The sequence below is a fragment of the Diadema setosum genome, chromosome 13 (genome assembly GCF_964275005.1).
Source record: "Diadema setosum chromosome 13, eeDiaSeto1, whole genome shotgun sequence".
Classification (NCBI taxonomy): domain Eukaryota; kingdom Metazoa; phylum Echinodermata; class Echinoidea; order Diadematoida; family Diadematidae; genus Diadema; species Diadema setosum.
The window spans coordinates 262,501-282,449 of record NC_092697.1 but is presented as its reverse complement, the minus strand read 5'-3'; the positions used below and the strand labels follow the sequence as shown (position 1 = coordinate 282,449).

At 36.1% G+C, this 19,949-nt stretch overlaps 1 protein-coding gene across 2 annotated transcripts in view; it reads right to left on the bottom strand.

Moving 5' to 3' along the window:
- Positions 1-16,954, bottom strand: part of LOC140236692 (ras-related protein Rab-3-like) — a 61,925-nt gene extending 44,971 nt beyond the window's left edge. Inside the window, exon 1 of one of the 2 annotated variants that reach the window (XM_072316614.1) lies at positions 16,864-16,954. Coding sequence is in view for 1 of the 2 variants with exons in the window: in XM_072316613.1 (XP_072172714.1) it covers positions 5,495-5,521 (27 nt within the window). In the remaining variant the exon portion in view is untranslated. Of the gene's footprint in view, positions 1-5,494; positions 6,052-16,863 lie in introns of those variants that run through there. The other variant, XM_072316613.1, reaches the window with a different exon arrangement.
- Between the last annotated feature and the right edge of the window lie 2,995 nt (positions 16,955-19,949).

The following is a 19,949-nucleotide window of genomic DNA, read 5'->3' as shown; positions in this document are numbered from 1 at the left end:
GAGTGGATTGGATCAATATGGCACCTGCTAGAACACCTGCTTTGTGTGTAGCTTGTGAGAATAATCTATCCGCGCTGTACTGCTGCACTGCAAGATAATTTTACATGGTCAAATCTATTGTTGTGTGCAAGCCAGGCTGTCCTTGTGTGTTTGAGTACAGATGAGAAGTAATTGGGACTTTGAAAAGTTGGTCTTTACCACACAGAAGTCAAATTATGATGGAAGCTGTTGAATTTCATGTGTTAGTGTTGTTGTTTTTATGATGTGCTCTTATCTATCTTTCTTTTCATGAATCTAAGAGCATAGTATTTCAAAGACCATTGCAATTTATTTGCATGAATATCTTGACAGAGATAAGATAAAAACTATGCAATTTAGGAGAATAAAAAGCAGCCCATAGCATACCATCAGTTAATACATGACAATGGTATTGTATTCCCTTCTGCTCATACGTTATAAAATAACATGTTTACATAATATGCATTCTTGTTTCAGTATACAATAACCAACAATGGATGGACGAAATGCTTACCATCATCATGCATATTCGCAAAAAAGAAGCTTGTCAAAGTGAAGAACATTTTGGTCACAGTATTTGTGTGTGTGTGTGTGTGTGTGTGTGTGTGTGTGTTTGTGTGTGCATGTGTCACAGTGGGTGTGTGTGTGTGTTTATCTCTTCAACAAATAAAAGCAGGTGTATGCCATATACCATGTCAAGTTGTTCCTAGTATGTGAGTGTATGCTTTGAGTATGGTTGTCTCATTGTACGTAAAAGAGTTCTGTATTATCAAGTGTGACCCAGTTCACCAGGTATCTTGTACCAGGATGGAACAAGTAGCAGAAAACATGTTCATGGCAATGTATCAATGCATTTGAACAGATGAATTACGTGGACACATTGAACTTGCTTCAAAGAAATTAAAAATGGAAAAAAAAACACTTTTATGAAATATTTCACAAGACCACCTTTCAGTATCTCCTTTCATTCAAAGATATTCATATTTCCATCTCTTGTAATGAGAGTAAAATATGATATTCACTGAAAAACAGACTGAAAAGAAACTGTAAAACAAGGACTTCATTACCACTTCTGTGGAAGCGAATCTTGTAAATTTACTTTGGACTCTCTCTAGAGACACTGAGATGACAATTGCAGAGGCACAGCTACAGAAATGAAATTTCCTGGAAACTGCACATTGTGGGACTGGCTCTGATGCATAACAAAAGCACAGAAAAACTGCTCGAGGCATTTGGCTATTTTTGTAAAATCATTTCTGCACAAAATGACTTACCCTCTGATTTTCCTTATAATACCACTATCCTTCTGATTTAAACGAAACACAACTACAACTATGAGTATTATTGTGCTTTTTGTTGGCAGCTCCAACGTAGCTTGAGAGAACCCATGATTAAAAAGTGATAGTTGATCACTAAGTGAGCAGACATGAGATCTACAGAACTTATATCACTGATGACCTACAAAGTCAACATTTGGGTCTCTATTCTGGTTGTAAATCAGAATAATTCACAACAAAGGCATCTACCTCAAACAGGTTGATAATCTAGATTGATTTAGCAACAAAAATAACAATCTCCATGGAGAACTAATGCACCTTTCAGGAGCAATTTAAGGTAATTTTACACCAGGATTCTACAAAAGTTCACTTTTATTTGTGACTGAATAGAATCTTAATAAAATAATGAAGATCATTTCACAATGAAAATATTTCAACAAAAACACATGACAGCAGAAACTTACAATTGTTTGTATGCTTGATTTATGTGACTATCAATGTACATGTACATAGTGTACTTAAAGCTTGTATCTCACTGAGCGGCGAACGTTTGCGAACGTAGCAAATTTGAGATTCGCCAATTTTTCTGACGAATGTTTGCAAAAAATCAAGGTTCGCTTCTGCCATTAGCAACAGTTGGCGACTTTTAGCAATGTTTAGCGACAATTAGCAACACTTGAGCGAATGTTTGCGAAAGTGTTTGCGAAACACAGGTGGCGACTATTCGCAACTGTTAGCAAATGTTAGCGACAGTTTTGCAAATGTTAGCGACAGTTTTACCAATATTAGCAACTGTTTGCAAATCCCTTGCGACAATTTGCGAATGTTTTGGGACCTGGAAAAGTACCAGGCGAATATGTATAGTCAGACCCACAAAACGAACGTACAAACTTCCAGTGCACTCAGATCTCTTGTGACCACTGTTCAATATGGATTTCCAGAATATGGAAATGAATTTCTGGCAACAAGAGGCTCAACGTGCTGCTATCCTTGAAGAGCTGCTTTGCCTGGCTGCTGCTACAGCTATCGTGCAGCTTACGAGAAAGAAGATGAAGAAAAACAAGAAAGGAAGAAGAAAAAATAGACTGTTTGGGTCAGAGAGTGGTTGTTGCGGAGGACAGACATTGGTCAAAATGAAAAAGCTTTTGCAACCATTACATGATGGAGATGTTAAGAGCTTCAAGAACTTTCTTAGAGTGGAACCTTGCCTGTTTCAGGAGCTTTTACATAGGAACAATATGGTTACTTGTTCACTAGCAGTGGCGAATCAAATAAAAAACTTAGCGACACCGTATTACGACCATTTGTGAATTCTTACGAATGTTTTGCGAATGTTTGCAACTGTTAGCGTAAATACAAATTCGCAAAGAAATTTTGAATATGTTCAAAATTTCTTTGCGACAAGAAAAACTGCTTGCGACAATAAAAACCGTTTGCGAACTTTCTTGCAACTGTTAATTTAACGAACCTTTTGCAACCCTATACGAACCCTGGTGAAATCCCAAATTCGCTATGTTCGCAATCGTTCACCGCTCAGTGAGATACAATGTACCCCCTTAACTAAAGATGTGTATCTGCCTGATATGCAACTTGTAGGCCTATGTTGTCCTCCAAGTATGGTTCAAACAGTGCTTTCTCTTTGACTTTGAGGCCATCAAGGAATAAATAACAGCCAAGATTCACAACAGAAAAGATTTCACTAACACATCCAATGATGTCTGAGATATTGTTCAAGGTTGATCTACATGTACATAATTCGTAGGAGTCAAAACCTTGTAGGACAAACACTATGTCGATTGCATAGAGGCTCGAGAAGTTTTCACTGCAGCCTCACCCTGCCCCTAAAGGCTGGCCTCATTCAAATAATAATCAATCACTGGGTAACTAGATCTGTATCTTGAGTGTGGAAGGAACAAATATTTAATGATCTGAGGCCTGGAGGCTTCAAGTCCAAAGGATTTCAAAAATCTCTCAGCTGAGCTCCTCAGATCATGCCATTCATATTTTTATACACTGTGGATGCGCAAACAAGTTCATATAAAGAAAGGACTAAAATATTTCGATATATATCTCCTTCAATTCATAAAAGATCAAAGGCAAATATTTCATTTGTGTGCCTTCATTCAAGCCAAGCATGCAGCAGTTGTGATTTCATACACCTGACAAACAGCATTATTATTTGAATGGTAACTTCAAAATATGTAATTCCAAGAACATAAAAAAAAGACCTGGATCAAATCCAGTGACGAAGCATGGCATAGCCAAGTTGTGCATTTACAACTGTTTACTCAATGCAGAAGAATGGAATTCTAACAAACAAAAGAGAGCCTTGTGAAAAAAAAAAAATCCCGAATCAGGCAAGCATTCAATTTGTGTTCTTTTCTCCATTTGAAGACAGAAAAACATGTACGATGCACAGCCATGAAGGACTTCCACACATTGTAAATTAACACCACCAATCATGAAAATGAAAATGCTCAGATCAACATTCTGAGGTGTAAACAGCATTCTCAAATTTTTATGTGGCCAGTTATAGACCATAAACCTCACAGACCTCTTGGTAGGCTTTTTAACGATATTCTCTGTCCCTGTTTTCTCCCCACCCCATCCATTAACTCACATTCACCTTATAAAACTCTTGCTATCAGGTAAAATGTAACTCCAAATTCAAGTTCACTTTAACACAAAAAGTAACTCAAATGACAGATTGTTGTTTTTTTTTAAAGTTCCAGTCTACAAGGACATGGAGTGAGAAAAGTGGCATTTCAAAGTTCATCATAATTGCACAGAACACACAATGGGCACAATTTATTCAGATTATCAACTTTATACATGCTCAGGCAGGCACTTTACATTCAAAGCAAATACAATTTTTCACATCTGATATTAAAACTGTATCAAATCAAAGAAGGGAAATGGGGAAGGTTTCCCTTCAGAATTTACTTAAATAGCAAGAAGCTCTAGGAAAGTATTAAGATTATCGTACATAACATGTCACATGATGTGAAAACTAAAACACAACCTTAGTCATCAGCTCCCAATTTTGTGCAAACCTGAACCCCTTCTTTCCTTATTCCTGCAGACTTTGTTGGTATATTATTGTATGAGGGTAATCTGCCCCTTGTGTTTGAAGCTCCTTGTGAAAATGGAGATCAACATGCAGAACTGTGTGACACAGGGAGGATATGGACTAGAGTACAGAAAGTACATTTTCACACATCTGCCTTCTGCACACACACACACACACATACACAGACATACTGCGTAAATGCAGGGGCAGTCGCTGGCAATTCAGTGATTTTTGAGAGGGGCTGCATTAAGATACTGGAGCGTTAATGAAACATTTCTAGATGAAAAACATAGAATATGATCCAGCCAGACATTTTGATGATGCCTGATCACAAAAGAAAAATCAAAACTTTATAAAATTGACTAATTTTGGTTCTGATGAGAATGCTTCCTTGATATTGACAGTAAGCTGTAAAGCTGGGGTTGCCATGGTAATCAGTGAAATAAAAAGGATGAGTAGCATGTAGCCCAGACCTAAATCATCATTCAACCTCTGTCAACTCTCCAATTAGTGTTCCCCCCCCCCCCAAAAAAAAAAAAAACCAAAAACAAACAAACAACAATGTTGGTTTTAAAATATGGAAGCATCATTCCCCTAAAATTGACTTTTCACATTGTTTGTTTGTTTGTTTTTTTTTTGCAGAAATCAATACAAGACTGTTTTAAAGGGAAATTAATTTCATAATTCAAAGATGTCGACCAATCATGCTTTCCTGCTTTGTTGTAGAAATGAAATGTGGGGATTGTACACAAGACTCTCATGACTTAGCATGATATGGGAATACATAATGCCTATTGATGTTAGATATCTCCCCTTGCATGATATAGGAATATATGTTTATTAATGCTAGATATCTTCAATCATTTTGGCAAGAATTCCTCAGAAAGAAAAACTAGTTCAGGAATTTTAAATCTATTGTGACTTGGAGAAAAATGAACTTTGCAACGGGACACAAGAAACTGAATATGAAACAGAACTTTTTGCTTCCTTCCTGAAAGCTATTTAACAGCAACAGCAAATCCTTTAGAAAAAATCATAGTTGGAAAAATATCAAAAAATAGTAAAATCATTAAAAAACTAAGATGATGAAATTAAATGTCAAGCTTGAGAGTGAATGTGAGAAAGCTACCTGTAGTCCTGCCTCGTGTCTCATCATATGAAGAACCAAACTCTGAGATGACAGGTGGGTGGGTGGATCACTCCTCAATAACACTCCTCAATAAGGTCCAATGTCTTGGATTCTACCAGACTACCAGTCAATCCTCTCTTCTGGTCACTTATTCCTCTTTAATCCAGATTATCTTTCTTTGTAAGGAAAATAACTATGTACCTCGATGCAGCTGACACACACAAAAGCAGCGGTAAGAAAATTACACCTCTTATAAAGACAACTATACAACCAGCAGAGTTTGTTGTCAAAACTTGGTATCCTGTGAGAAAAGGAGACTAACTCCACTTCATGATTCCTTCAAAGACAAGGCAAGCAGCACTGCCAGCTGAGGAGAGAGAGTTTTGTCAGGCCAAGGGAGATGAAAGGCGGTGATGGCTTTTGGTGTGTGAGCGCAGGCAAGATCAAGCCCCTAGGTAGGGTGGTTGTGGAATGAGCAAAGACCACAATGTGGTGTGGAACTGAATCCCAGGTTCGTCTATCAATAATCCACTGCTAATGCATTCAGCTAAAGGTTTGCCCATTTCATCAACAGACTTCAGGCGAGTTGCTTTGCACATTAGCAATGCAGAGTGAGCGGAAACCCACTATCGAGCATGTGTGTGTGTGTGTGCGGATGTACAGCATCTGTTTGTGTGCATGTGTGTTCTTCCAGTGTGTCAGTGTGTATGCCGGATGGGAAAAATGCATCCAAAGAGGGATTGGCACGCATACTCACTGTGCAGTAGCACGCATTTCTGCATAACCACTGGGACATATGCACTGCCTTCAGACGCACTCGTGTGCACACACACAAGCAAACACACACACACACATACACAAACTCATAGCACACACAAAAAGCACACGTTTAACTGCAGTGGTTGAATATGGGCATACCAGCTAATAAACATTGATCCATCTTGCATCCAACCTGCTCAGCAATGCATGCAAGTGGCTTGGAAGCCACACAACTCCACCTGGTTCACAGAATTTCTTTATTCCAACACTCATTGATCCAGTACCTACCTCGGCTACGTAAAAATACCATCAATGGAATACACTCTAAAAGGCATGGAGAAAATAGGTGTGGGCAATAATGAATGGTCAATTGACCAATGATATAGATGGCCATGGAGGAAAAAAATAGGAAGGACTGAAAATACAGGGCAGTGGTAGATCAACAGACATTGAAGATATAAAAGATGAGAACCATATAGTGCAGGCCCTGGGAGAGACAGATGGAAAGATGAGAGTTTAAATAGAAACACCTTTTGAGTGTTAATAAGCAAGAGATGACGATTCAATGAGAAATAATAAATGACTGAGAAGACAGACTGGTAGGCATACAATTCTTCTTGTATGGAGGCAATTCACATACAAATACACAGTGGAATGAGACTGGCAGGATAGAATCACATATTGTACTTTCACTAGGAGTAGAAAATTCTGTGTAAGCCAGATTACTGTTCAAGGAGGGTAAACAGGGCAAATAAAAGTTCAGCAAACTGACTATTAAAGCCTTTTACAAAGCAGCTGTTAGCCCAAGTTGTTGTGAATACCTGACAACATAAAAGAAGTGCTTCAGACAGAACTGTGAAGACAGTCTAACTAAAAGAAGAAAGTGAAAATTCATGAACTAAAAGAAAAAAATCAGATGAATGGTTTAGTTGACACAGACACAAGACCCACCACAAACCATCTTCTTGAAGCTTTTCTTTTCTCCATCAAATAAACTGTTTCAGTCAATACAAACAGTCCTCCAAGCTGAGCTATACAGCTCAGCTTGATGGAGTCCAGATCAAACTAAGGGCAAGAAGTGGTTTGCATCTCCAGAAAATGTGCAATAGGACTTTTTACACTGCTACGGTGGAAAAAAAGAAATTCATATGAAACTTTGGTGAAAGATCTGTGGCAGTTGTGCCAAGAGACACCCAAAATATTGCCAGAAATTTTGGAGAGTGGAGTCAGTGTCTTTTATCAACTTCACACAATGAATTTTGCTCTGACCAAATGCAATGATAATCCTGACCAAGGAGATTTTTATTACATGACTTCATCTCAAGGATTTGATTCTCCCAAAAGCACACACAAGATTTGCACCTTACCATCTATAGTACTGTTAACACATTGACAGCCTGATTTTCTGCATTTCCCACAGACTCCTGCCAAAGTATTTTTGGGACTAGTCTTCAAGGAGTTAATGCCATAGATATAGGCAGCCAACTGCTAAGCCCATTGTGCATCAATGGAATAGTGGTACAAACTCATCATTTACAATGTATGACGTCAACTACCATTTTCACATAATTGATTTCTTATTGCAGTGTAAATGCAATGATAAAACATCATCAAACTTGAAGGGTCACACATTTTTGATAAATTGTGACTTACAGTAATAAAATGACAACATGTGGCATACATACATGTACCATTTAGCCAAGGTTACTGACAGCCCTTTTAGGTTGATTTGACTTTTAGCATGACCAGGTCTGACACTAAGGTGTAGACAAGCAACATTTTATTCATATATGTTAGCATAGTCATATCATATAAACAGGCATGATGGTTTTTAAATTCACTGAGATTTATAAGCATCTGTGACGCAATAAATATTAATGTAATCCTTGTATAGCTTGCAAGCACATCCACATGCCAGCAACAAATAGTCCATAATACATAACTAGCATTTGACAATTATAATACAAAAAAATATATATATATTTCTTTTTTTTTTCTTTAAGCATTCACTGCAAAGTGATGAAATGGATGCTTCTCAAGGTGTTTTCTCAAGGTGTTAATTGGCAGACCTTTCTGGTCAAATGGTCTACATAAGTTCATTATTTGTTCAAACACGAATTCCACAAATTGTTACCTGGGGCAAGCTCAAGCATTTTGTTGCTTTGAAAAGGAGTGATGTGCCTAACCAAATGAGAAAAAAAGACTTAAGGTAATTTTCTGAAATGTACACAAGCATGTACACAAGTATGCTGTTCACTTGTTCCTACGTCTAGCATCCTTGGAGCAACTATAGACTACAGCAATACAATGTGCACCTATCTCGTAAAGTGTAGAGGATAGTGTTTTTTTTTTCTTTCAGACAAAGGGAAGTTATTGATCACATTATTTGTGACTCTTGTCGGTAGCTTAATATGAATGGACCACATTTAGAACCATTTGGAACTACCCCTCTGGCACCGTACATAGCCTGGAAGAGAGCTGCAGTCACAAAAGAATAAAAAATTACCAAAATCTGAAGAGAATTAAGTGATTCTTTAAAAAGACAACCTAACTCTTCTAGACATGTAATACTAACTAACAAACTCAGCATACACAATAAGTGGCTCTTATTCAAATTCTATTTTCAACAAAATTGATAGTAACAAATAGTAACAAATTTCCATGACTGACTAAAGACACTGGCCAGTATACTAAGCAGGGAAAAAATTCAATTCTGGCCTTCAAGCGATAGCTTGGTCTTCATTTGCCATATCTTGATATCCCGACAGTATACTTTTATATAAATGTTACAAGAAGAAGCTTAAAGTATTCAACATATAATATATGAGGAAATCCTAGAAATATTACTTTTCTGACTGATAAACAGGCTTGGGCTATGCCAAACACCATATGGTATAAATAAGATCATAATGCTTTCTTTAGCCATGGTTTATGAATATTTGTGAGAGCTTCTAGAAGAGAATTGAAGCCGTTGAAATAAACACTTTCAAATTTCATTTCATTTACAAATTCCCAGTCACAATGCTATATTCCCAGTAGAAATCACCTTTTTTTTTTTTTTGGCAAGCCATCAGGAAGATTTGCTGTTTACATACAATCAAAAAATGTTACAAGAAACTTATATCATATATACTTATATGATATAGTAATTTTTATGATGGGGGATTCTGATTTTAACTTTTTGCAAGAAAATTATAAACCACTGAAACATTTAACAGCATTAACAATGCAAAGGGGAATCCAAAGTTCATTTGATGAAAATTGGTTTTTAAATGCCTGAGATATCCAAAAACAAAGTAAAAAAAAAAAGTCTTCCTAATGAAAGGAAAGAATAAAAAGAAACACAAAAAGTTCTGTGTGCACAGTGGTAAAATACACATTAATTAGCATTTCAGTAATGGTAATGGAAACAAAGCTGATTACAAATTTTGAATAATAAATTGATAATTTTGATATCAAGCAATCACTACATCATTAATAATTTGATTTCAACATTAGACGTGCCAACGAGATATGTTTACCTTTTTGTTCTCAAAGACTACAATTAGATACACTGGAGCAAAATGCTGGAATGAGTTGCCAATTTTTTATCAAAGAGAGTCCAACACTGTCATCTTTTAAACGTAAATACAACATGTTTTTAATCCAAAGTGCAATCGAGTAATCATTGAAATAATTTTGCCATTTTCCCTTTTTTTATTGTTGTGATGTTTCATTGTTGTTTTTGATTGATGTAGTGATTGATTGATGTAATTTGGGAGATAGAAAAAGTGCTCCATGTTTTTGTCCATGTAAACTGGGTCCTATTTATTGTTGTAAGGGAATCGGCCACGATAGGCTTTATATGGCCTTTACTGATCCCTCACGTGCTAAGTTTGTATACATTTTTCTCTTCTGTTTTATTGTGAACGTGATGTTTTCTTTTTAGCATGTGAAATAAATTTGAATTTGAATTTGAATTTAATCCTTGTGTTCTCCACAAACTTACATTACATTCCATATCAACAAACTTATTTCTGTTACCCAAAATGTTTATCACAATATGGAGTGTTATGAACTGAAAGGATTTTATGTGTCTTTCTCTGTTGGTTGTATCTTTATATTTCTTTGTTACTTTGTACTTGCATACTTCAAAATTCTCTTACAGCTTCAGAAATCTACAACTGTATTAAGCATACCATTAATTTTCCCTGTAGACTGCATAATGTAAACATTTTGACGCTAGTGGCTGGGTCCACACACTGGTCATACCCTACATGGAAATGAATGAGGTGATCTTATGCACCCACGCACAACACACGGAGGTCATACATATACTTGTTATTTTCTTTGATCCATATAAATGTGGAATTCACTGTGCATGGATGTACGTGCATGGATGTACGTGTATATTGTAAATGCATCTAATTTTCTTCTTTTTACCATGACTAAGACATTGTCACTTCACAATAGGTATGCATTCTCAGAGCTTACGACTCAATATTTCTTTTACCAACACATAACAATTGCTGAGAAAATATACAAGACTGTGGTAGTTTGGGAGATAGAAAAAAGTGCTCCATGTTATTATCCATGATCAAATAGAGCTCAAGCAGTGCACCGGCACATTGTTGTTGACACATTGTTACTGAAATTAATTAGCATTGCCATCGTTTTAGATTTTATAGTTTATGTAATAGGGAAATGGTGATTTTTAATTAAGAAAGCTTTGCATGAAACATGCACACTTCTTAAGCTTTGTTTGTTTGGTTTTTTTTGATTGAGTACATTAGACAACACCTATTAGTTTCCAGTCCATGTTCTGCTATTGATATGTAATTGTTTTCTATAACCAGTGTAAATGATCATCCAACTTTAATTTCTCCAGTCCCAGTTTCCATGTTTTCATTTTATGGAGAGAGAGGGAGTTGAATGACACCACTGACCAAAAAAGAAAAAAACTAGAAATGTCGCTATGGCAACTGATGCCTCCGCCATAATGCATGATTCTTCCAATAGGTGTATAGTACAATGTCTTCACAATGTGTGATGACAGTTTCACATAACTGGCGAAATATTGAAATGACAGGTTTGTCAGAAATATCTTGAATGTTCACTTTCCTTGAACTGGGTATGCTATAACTGTCTAAGAGTGCAGGTACACATATTTAGGGAATTGAGAATTTTTATTTGACTTCTGACGGACCCTTTTATAAGTTTATGCATTGAGTAATTTCCAAGGTATGAAGAAAGAGTGTAATTAAAGTACAAAATAGTTTTGGTTTTTTTTTTTGGGAGGGGGGCATTGAAACCTATCCTTTGACCCTTAACCTTTGACCTTTGACCTTCTGGCTGGAAATTTCCCGCAGAATCTCCATTTAGGTAATGCATGTATATATTAAGTTTTAAAACTAATACTGCAAGCATTGCATATACTAGTATATGAGGGAAATAGTAAAATTTTGAGGAGTTGACCTTGACCTTTGACCCCCTGACTATTGACCCACCACCCCTCAATTCCCTAAATAATCCCTGCCAGTCAGTACATGCGTATGCACCAAGTTCCATGAAGATACATTGAACCATTTGCGAGAAAAGTGATGTTGCAACATTTTCACCTAACCTTTGACCTTTTGACCTTATGACATGAAACTCTCTTTGGAGAATCTTTACGCAGTAGTACATGTCTACACTAAGTTTCAAGAAAATACCTTTGGGCATTGCATAGATATGAGGGAAATAGCAACATTTTTAGCATTTGACTTTGACCTTGACCTTTTGACCTTTGACCTCTTGCCGATGTCACTAAAATCTACTCAACTAATTTTCCCATCATACATCATCCTTGGACCAAGTTTGGTGAAAGCTGCTTCATCCAGTTTTGAGTTATCACGTAAACAGATAAATTTTAGGATTTGACCTTGATCTTTGACCTTTGACCTCTGTCCGATTTCAGTAAAAAACTTATCAAGTAATTGCCCCATCATACATCATCCTCCGACAAAGTTTCGTGAAATTTGCTCTATCCAGTCTTGAGTTATCGCGTAAACAGATACAATTTCATGATTTGACCTTGACCTTTGACCTTTGACCTTTGGCTGATTTCACCCAAAATCTTATCAATTAATTGCCCCATCATACTTTATACTTGGACCAAGTTTGGTAAAATTCCAGTCAATATTACTCAAGTTATCGCGTAAACAAAAGCAGACGGACGTACGGACGGACGTATGGACGGACGTACGGACGGACAGACGGACAACCCGAAAACATAATGCCTCCGGCACCACTTCGTGGCGGAGGCATAAAAAGGAAAAATGGTGAATATGAAACTTGAAAAAGACAAAAATGAGCTTGCTACATTGTCATCTAAACAAGTAACCAAATGTACTCCCTTACTCATTTTGCATATCTTATTACAGACTTTGCATGACTGATTTGTTTGTTTGTTTGTTTGTTGTTGTTTTGTTTTGTGTTTTTTTTTTTTGGGGGGGGGACAATGTTTAATGAAAGAAAAAAGTCACAAAACTTAAGAAGACCTTCTGAATATAAGTAATCACAATACAATGCTATTCAGCTTCATCTTAGGTCTTTCTTTTAACACTATATAGCACTTACAGTACACATGCTTCTGGAGTGAAAAGGGAATTCCCATAGCTTTTAGTTTATCTGCTCTGTACATAATTATAGCTCCCCAGACCATCATATTGCAAAAGATCCAATCCCAAGATAAAGCAGCTGAAAGTGTCCTTTAACCCACTGAGAACAAGTTCTGAGTATATGCAGTCAAGTGTCATAATCTGTATGCATGCTGCAGCAAAATCAGCCCGTCCTCACTAGGTTAAATAACACATCTTTCATTGTAACGACAACACCAGTGTAACAGGTGTTGCCTGTCACACGAACTGTACACAATACAATCTTTACACACTGTCTCTATGGAGAATCATAGTACACTGTGCTATACTGGGTAACTGTGCAAGAAAGAAGTTAACATTCTATAAGCATGGACGATATAGAAATGGCAGTTCAAACTTCAAAATGAAATGATGTTTACTGCATCACACATGGATCTGAAATCAGCATAATCAGCAATATAAATACCGATTGCAACTCTTCTGGTTTGTACCAATCTTCACATGTCATGCATTATTAAGTATAGAATCCAATCAAATTGAACATTTGAAAATAGAAGAAGAAAAAAATATAACACCCGACAAATCATAGGCATACTGCATATCATGCATACTGTTTATGACATTCATAAACTTTTACAGATCAGGCACAGAGAATGCTTATATCAAAGAAAAAAGTCACAAACGTCTGGCCATACAATAATTTCTGTTGTCTCTGCAGATCATTAAAGGACCTAAAATAATGTTGTCAGCATTACAAACCCATTTCAGAGCTCTAGGGTGAATTGCCAGGTGCTTGAACCAAGGCACAATCACAACACTGAGGCTAAAATTAACATACAGAATGAATGCAAATACTGCACAGTCAGGGTTTACAAAAGCCTTCGATGCATGATTTGTAAACACATAATGTGGAAAAAATAAAATGTGGTTTGATGCAGAGCAAAGATTCAGAGAACATAGTAAGTTCTATGCAAATTGATGATATGATCACTGTCTGTAAAATTTCGACAGGCACAAATATTCTAAGATTGAAATCACACTAGAATCATGCTGGAAAGGAGTACAGAGGAAATATGAGAATGTTAATCCATTTTACGGTTGTTACAGGTTGTCTGACATTGTAATATCTGAATTTGCAGGAGAGCTCCAGTTTTGCCGAAAAATTATAAGAACCAATTATGGATTGGGTACAGAGTCATTTCACAGGGTACTATACTTGAACCTATTAATAAAAAGTAAAGGAAGAATTTTTTCACTGAAAACCTGCGGTATTGTCACATCAATGTAACACTAATTCTTATACCAAGATATATCATTTGCCAGTGAAACAGGTCATGAATCTGTACAAGACTGCCTTCTGCTTCTAAACTGATGACATGTTCTGTATATTCATGGCATGTATTTAGTGAGTCCAGTTTTTAATGAATATTAAATTGGGACTTCTCTGAGAGTGGCTTTATTTAAGTTGCTATCATGGAATGCAGTATTATCACATATCTTGTTCATGTACAATCCATACTGTTTACTGAGTAAAAATTATTGTACACCAGTATGCATGTACATGTATTCAAATCAGGATGAAAGTTGATTTTTTTTTTTTTTTTTTTTTTTTTTGGGGGGGGGTTGTTAAATTTGCAAATAGATACCCACTTCTTAAATTTTGTGAAAATGAAAGATCACAAAATATGGCATGATATATATTACCTCTCAACCTGTGTAAAAAATACAAATATATTTGTGTATGTGTGTGTTTGTGTGTACACACTAGGACCCTGTAAAGGTCACATGCCAGAGTCTGTATGCTCAGCATCATGACATTTACCTTGTAAATATTGCATGTTTGTAGGCAAGAACAAGGCAAAGATAGGACAATAAGGAATACTGTGGCATTTAGTCTCATGTTTACCTGCCCTTTCTACCAGCAGACTGTCTTTCTGTATATCAATACCCTATGGAATAAGTTGAAAAATTAGTTAGCTTACATGTATAAGGCTAGTGCATGACTACAGACTATCTGCTCTACAAAGATTATGCACATAAAAGACCAGTGACATTACACTACATGCATTGTATAACACAGTACCTGTAAGGTTTGTAGTTACATGTACACAATGTATATTGTCCTACTTTCAAAGTACTAGGGCAAAATGCCTCAGTAGGACTGTACCAGCATTTTTCTCTTTTTATTGCTGCCTTGGGACAAAAAGGGAAAAGTGTGTACCATCATTTTTCCCCTAGTAGATTTTTTTTTTTCAATCCACCAAGATGTCTAAAACTCTATATTACACCATAATATCACTCTACCCTGATGATCAGTAGGCATTATTACAACTTTTTAATCATCACCAATCAAAACTCTTGATAAAAATATTTCATTTCATAAATTTGAAATAAGTTTGATGATTCTCACAGAAAGAATATATCAAGAACATCACGTTTTCACGGGAGGGAAATCATTCATGATTCACATTTTATTTTCTCTCTTTGTCTGCAAAAGACACCTTTTCCAACTTAGTCACACAATCAAAACTAATTGGGATGCCATAGATAGTGATGTAAACTGAGATCATATACTCTTTATGTTTTAGGAGGAAAAGTTTGAGGCTTTACTATGAAATGCACTTTAATATGTGAATTTATAACTTCATGAATAATTGAGCAATATTGTAAATTCTTTATGTAGTTTGTAAGTGAAAAAGGGGTTTTAAATGGTCTACTAGTATGTGCATGATCTGTACATTGAAGGGGCCCTCATATAAGCATATCCCCTATAACAAGGGGGAAAATATGTAAATAAATAGTTACAAAGGATATGTCTTGCTCTCTTAAGAAGTGGATCAGGTTCAGCAATATACAGTGTACTTGGTCTAGAGTATTGAATGATAAATATATATATATATATATATATATATCTTTTTGCATCATGTTTCATATCATTATGCATGGGACTAAATAGACAAAGTACTTATTGGCCCATGACACATGCGAATCATTTAACTTTTGGACCTGTAATGTAAAATAAAAATGCATGGATTGAAGCATTCTGCTTCATGTAGTGAAAAAACAAATACACACACAAACAAAATGAACAAAAACAACATGGTGGGGAACTCAACAGTTGCATCTGACATCCCCTCCCCTCCCTCCCCCCCCCCAAAAAAAAAGAAAGAAAGAAAGAAAGAAAGGACAATGTACACACTAAAAATGCTGATAAGAATCTACACTTTGGCAATATTCCTCATCCTTAGAAGAGGCAAGAAATAGATAATACCGGTACCAGTATTTCAAAAATAATTGGAAATGTCATATCAAATATCATTCAAGCATAAAGGGCCTATCAAACAAAATCTTTCTGAAGATTTACAGCAGTTTTATTGGCCAGCTGATAGAAGTAAATAGCCTTACAATGTTACATTGCATTACTATTTTTTATCACTGTATCAAACTTGATGACCTCGATGATTGTGAACAATTTTAACAAGAAGGAAATGCAAAATGGAAAAGAATGCTGGATTCCAACAGAACAATGATGGCTATTCAAAAAGTATTTAGGTGTACCAAAATCTCATTGCCAAATATCATCTTCACAAGTTCACATCCTGAAATTATATTCGATGGACACCAAGAATGCTCAGCAAAATGTGTTATCTCTTATTCAGACATGAACACATGGCGGATTATCGACACACAGACAGTACACACACGCTCAGTGCATTAACACGGGTCAGACTGATAAGATACAGTACCAGTATGTGTGCAGCGGAGGCGCCGCTGCCTGCACGGGCTTGCTGTGGCGTCTTTTTACAGGTGGTAGCCGTCACAAGCTACGGAGCCGGCTGGTGGTAATCGCTGTATACAAAAGCTTTCCAGACCTCGCATTCGACTCCATGTTATGCATATTTTTTGTCATACAATCTTCCATTACATGGATATCCATTTCACGGGATTTACTGCAGATCATGAATACCAAATGTAACATTTCGGGTTACTTACCTTATTTTCTGTCAGTTGTGCACTGTGTAGCAAGGATAAAGCAAGCGAATGAGACACCGGTACTGTATCGTGAGACAACCTCTTCTCTAAATTGGCGCATAATGCATGCACACGCACAGACAGCAGCTGCAATTCGCGATCGCGATGAGTCTCGTGAAAAGTGTGGGCGGGGCATTGCAGAAGTTAGTCTTTAAGGACAGTCGTTTATTTATCGAAAAGATTTGTAATGTGACGGTGCCGCAGATCGTTATCCCGTCTCCCGATTGGCAGTTTATATTCATTAATCTCTTTTGATCACCAGGTTTGATAAACATGAGAATCAATGTGATGGTGTTTTCTGTGTTTAACTGTAAACCACATAATCATAAAGAATATTAAATTGTCGGTTTGTAAATGTTCCTGTCGAGGAATTTGAGTATACCTTGTATCTTTTTTTTTTTCATATTCCAGAGCAAGTGGCTGGATGGTAATGCACTATTCAGTTGGGATAATCTAAGCAAGAAATGTAGGGATTTATGCACTAAAAGGGGTAGACATACCTAGAGAGCAGAAGGGTATTTAAAGATATCATGTTTCCACGTGTAGTTTGCCAGCAAACAAAATTAATACATATAGCACTCCGTGCGTGTCAGATCACCTATAACCCCCCCCCCCCCCCCGTCTTCACCATCATGATTCAAGCAAATAATTGTTTCATTCTAAAATAACATTTGACATTGTGAATAAAATCATTTAATACACTGGTGAAACTGAGAAGGTATCTTTCAAATCAACCTTTGACATAGTATGATTACATGATTTTGTTTTCATTATTTCGTTTATAAAGCTGTTCAAAATTTTGCACATAAGAGAAAATGCCACTTCAGGCTGTGATAAGACTAGGTAGCTGTCGGCGGTCTGTGGTCCGAATGAATTACGTAATAATCTTGTCAATATGCATTGTTGTAATGAAATTCATGTGATAAAGGAAAGTACAGAGTATGCATATTCTGCTTCATAGAAAAAAAAAACATTTACCGCGGTTGTAGAGAAAGCAGTACATTATAGGAAAACCCTGCAGTTCTTTTACTAAGATTCTGTACTATACATTGTCCATGTGATTTTCAGATGAATTCATTGGGTGAATTGACAGTCTCTTTTATCATGAATGGAGAGAATACGGCCAAGCAGAAAAAAAAAAAGACTCACATAATAACATTAACCAATCATCAAAATGTGTGCCAGTATTTCAAAGTTAACTCAACCTATCATTAATCTGACTAAAACATGAAGAGTCCACCAAAATAAAACCTTTAGAAGACTTTGAAGTTTTACTTGTTTCCGTGAAATTGTCCTAGGTCTATCAGAGAACGTTGCCATGACGCAATATGCAAACTTGGGGGGAAAAAAAAGAAGAGATGATGTCGTCGTCTAGCACCTCCCCGAATGGTCTATAAGAAAAATACCTGAAAAGTCTTTGTGCTTTCCCCTATCGATATGCAAGGAATCACTGTCTTATAGTCCTTACAAAATTAATATAGAATGATTTAATGTGAAGAATATAGCATTTTAATTCATCTAGAGGAGAAAATTTAGTGGATATCATTCAAGACCATGACATCATATCCTCGTATAATTTGACATAATTATGATTGCAATCGATACCACCGTTCTGAGAAAGAGAGACTTGGACGTGTCATTGTTGTGTTAGTCTTGGTCTTATTTCATTGAAACTCTCACTGTTCTCCTTTGATATTGCCTTTTTCCCCCGAGTCTAGGATGGAATGAAGTGGTTTAACTGGCTTTATGTATCATCTTTCCATGTCAACTACAATTTGGATGCCTTTTATCCTTTCTTTTTTTACACAAGGTCAATAAGCATATCAATTTTTGCAAGTTTGAAATTGGTGTATGTCTTACGTTGCAATTTGTCATGAGGATGTCTTTTTGGCAGATGGTATCATTAACAGGGACTTAATGATGTTAGTGGAGGGAATTTTTATCACTAAATCAATTCACGCCCAATATACTTATTGCGACAATGGTGAGAAGTGTAAGATCATCAGCTACATGTAGGCGCTATGTACACAGCATCAGCATATGATTTCAAGCAACATGTTGGTATACTCATGTAGAGTATTACAAAGAGTGTAAGGGGATTCACCCTGTATTATTGTAAAAGAATGAAGGCATTCACTGAAAGAAATTTGACGTATTACGTCATTATCACATCAAATGTAATTTTTAACAGTGCTCATATATATATATATATATATATATATATATATATATATATATATATATATATATATGTATGTATGTATGTATATATATATATATATATATATATATATATATATATATATATATATATATATGTATGTATATATATATATATATATATATATATATATATATATATATATATATATATATAAATTACAACATTTGGATGGGGCACGTAGAAATTTTAATGTAATAAATCAGCTTTTTTATAATTACTACAAAAACATGAAAAGCCACTGTTGAGTGCTCATGCGATCTCGTTCACAGACAACTTTGTTCCACAGTGCATTGCCTAGTTTTGAGCACATAAAATCGATTAGGGGGGTGGGTCACTAATCGCAGAGAAAGTGTTTGGTTTGATGGTATGATCCTCCGCAGTGATCTTATGATCTGATCGTAATGTCGGAGTCAACTGATAATAATTATGGTCAACTTTTGATGGATGGACACATCTTTGCCTGTCTCACTTTTTGAATCCCAAACTGCACATACACACACACACACACACACACACACACACACGCACACACACACACACATATACACACACACACATACTCACACACACAAACACACACCCTCACACACACGCACGCACACACACACTCACACACACACACACACACACACACACACACACGTACACACAAATCATGCGATCTATTACAGGGTAAAGCTTGTTCATGTTCTCTTTGTATTTCATTTTTCAGGTTTGTATACGTTTTTACACAAACACTTCAAATATTTTGTTATAAAGAACGGCATTTCATAAACTCTAAGATCAAAGTACATGTTAATGTAACTTTGAATGTTTATCTCAA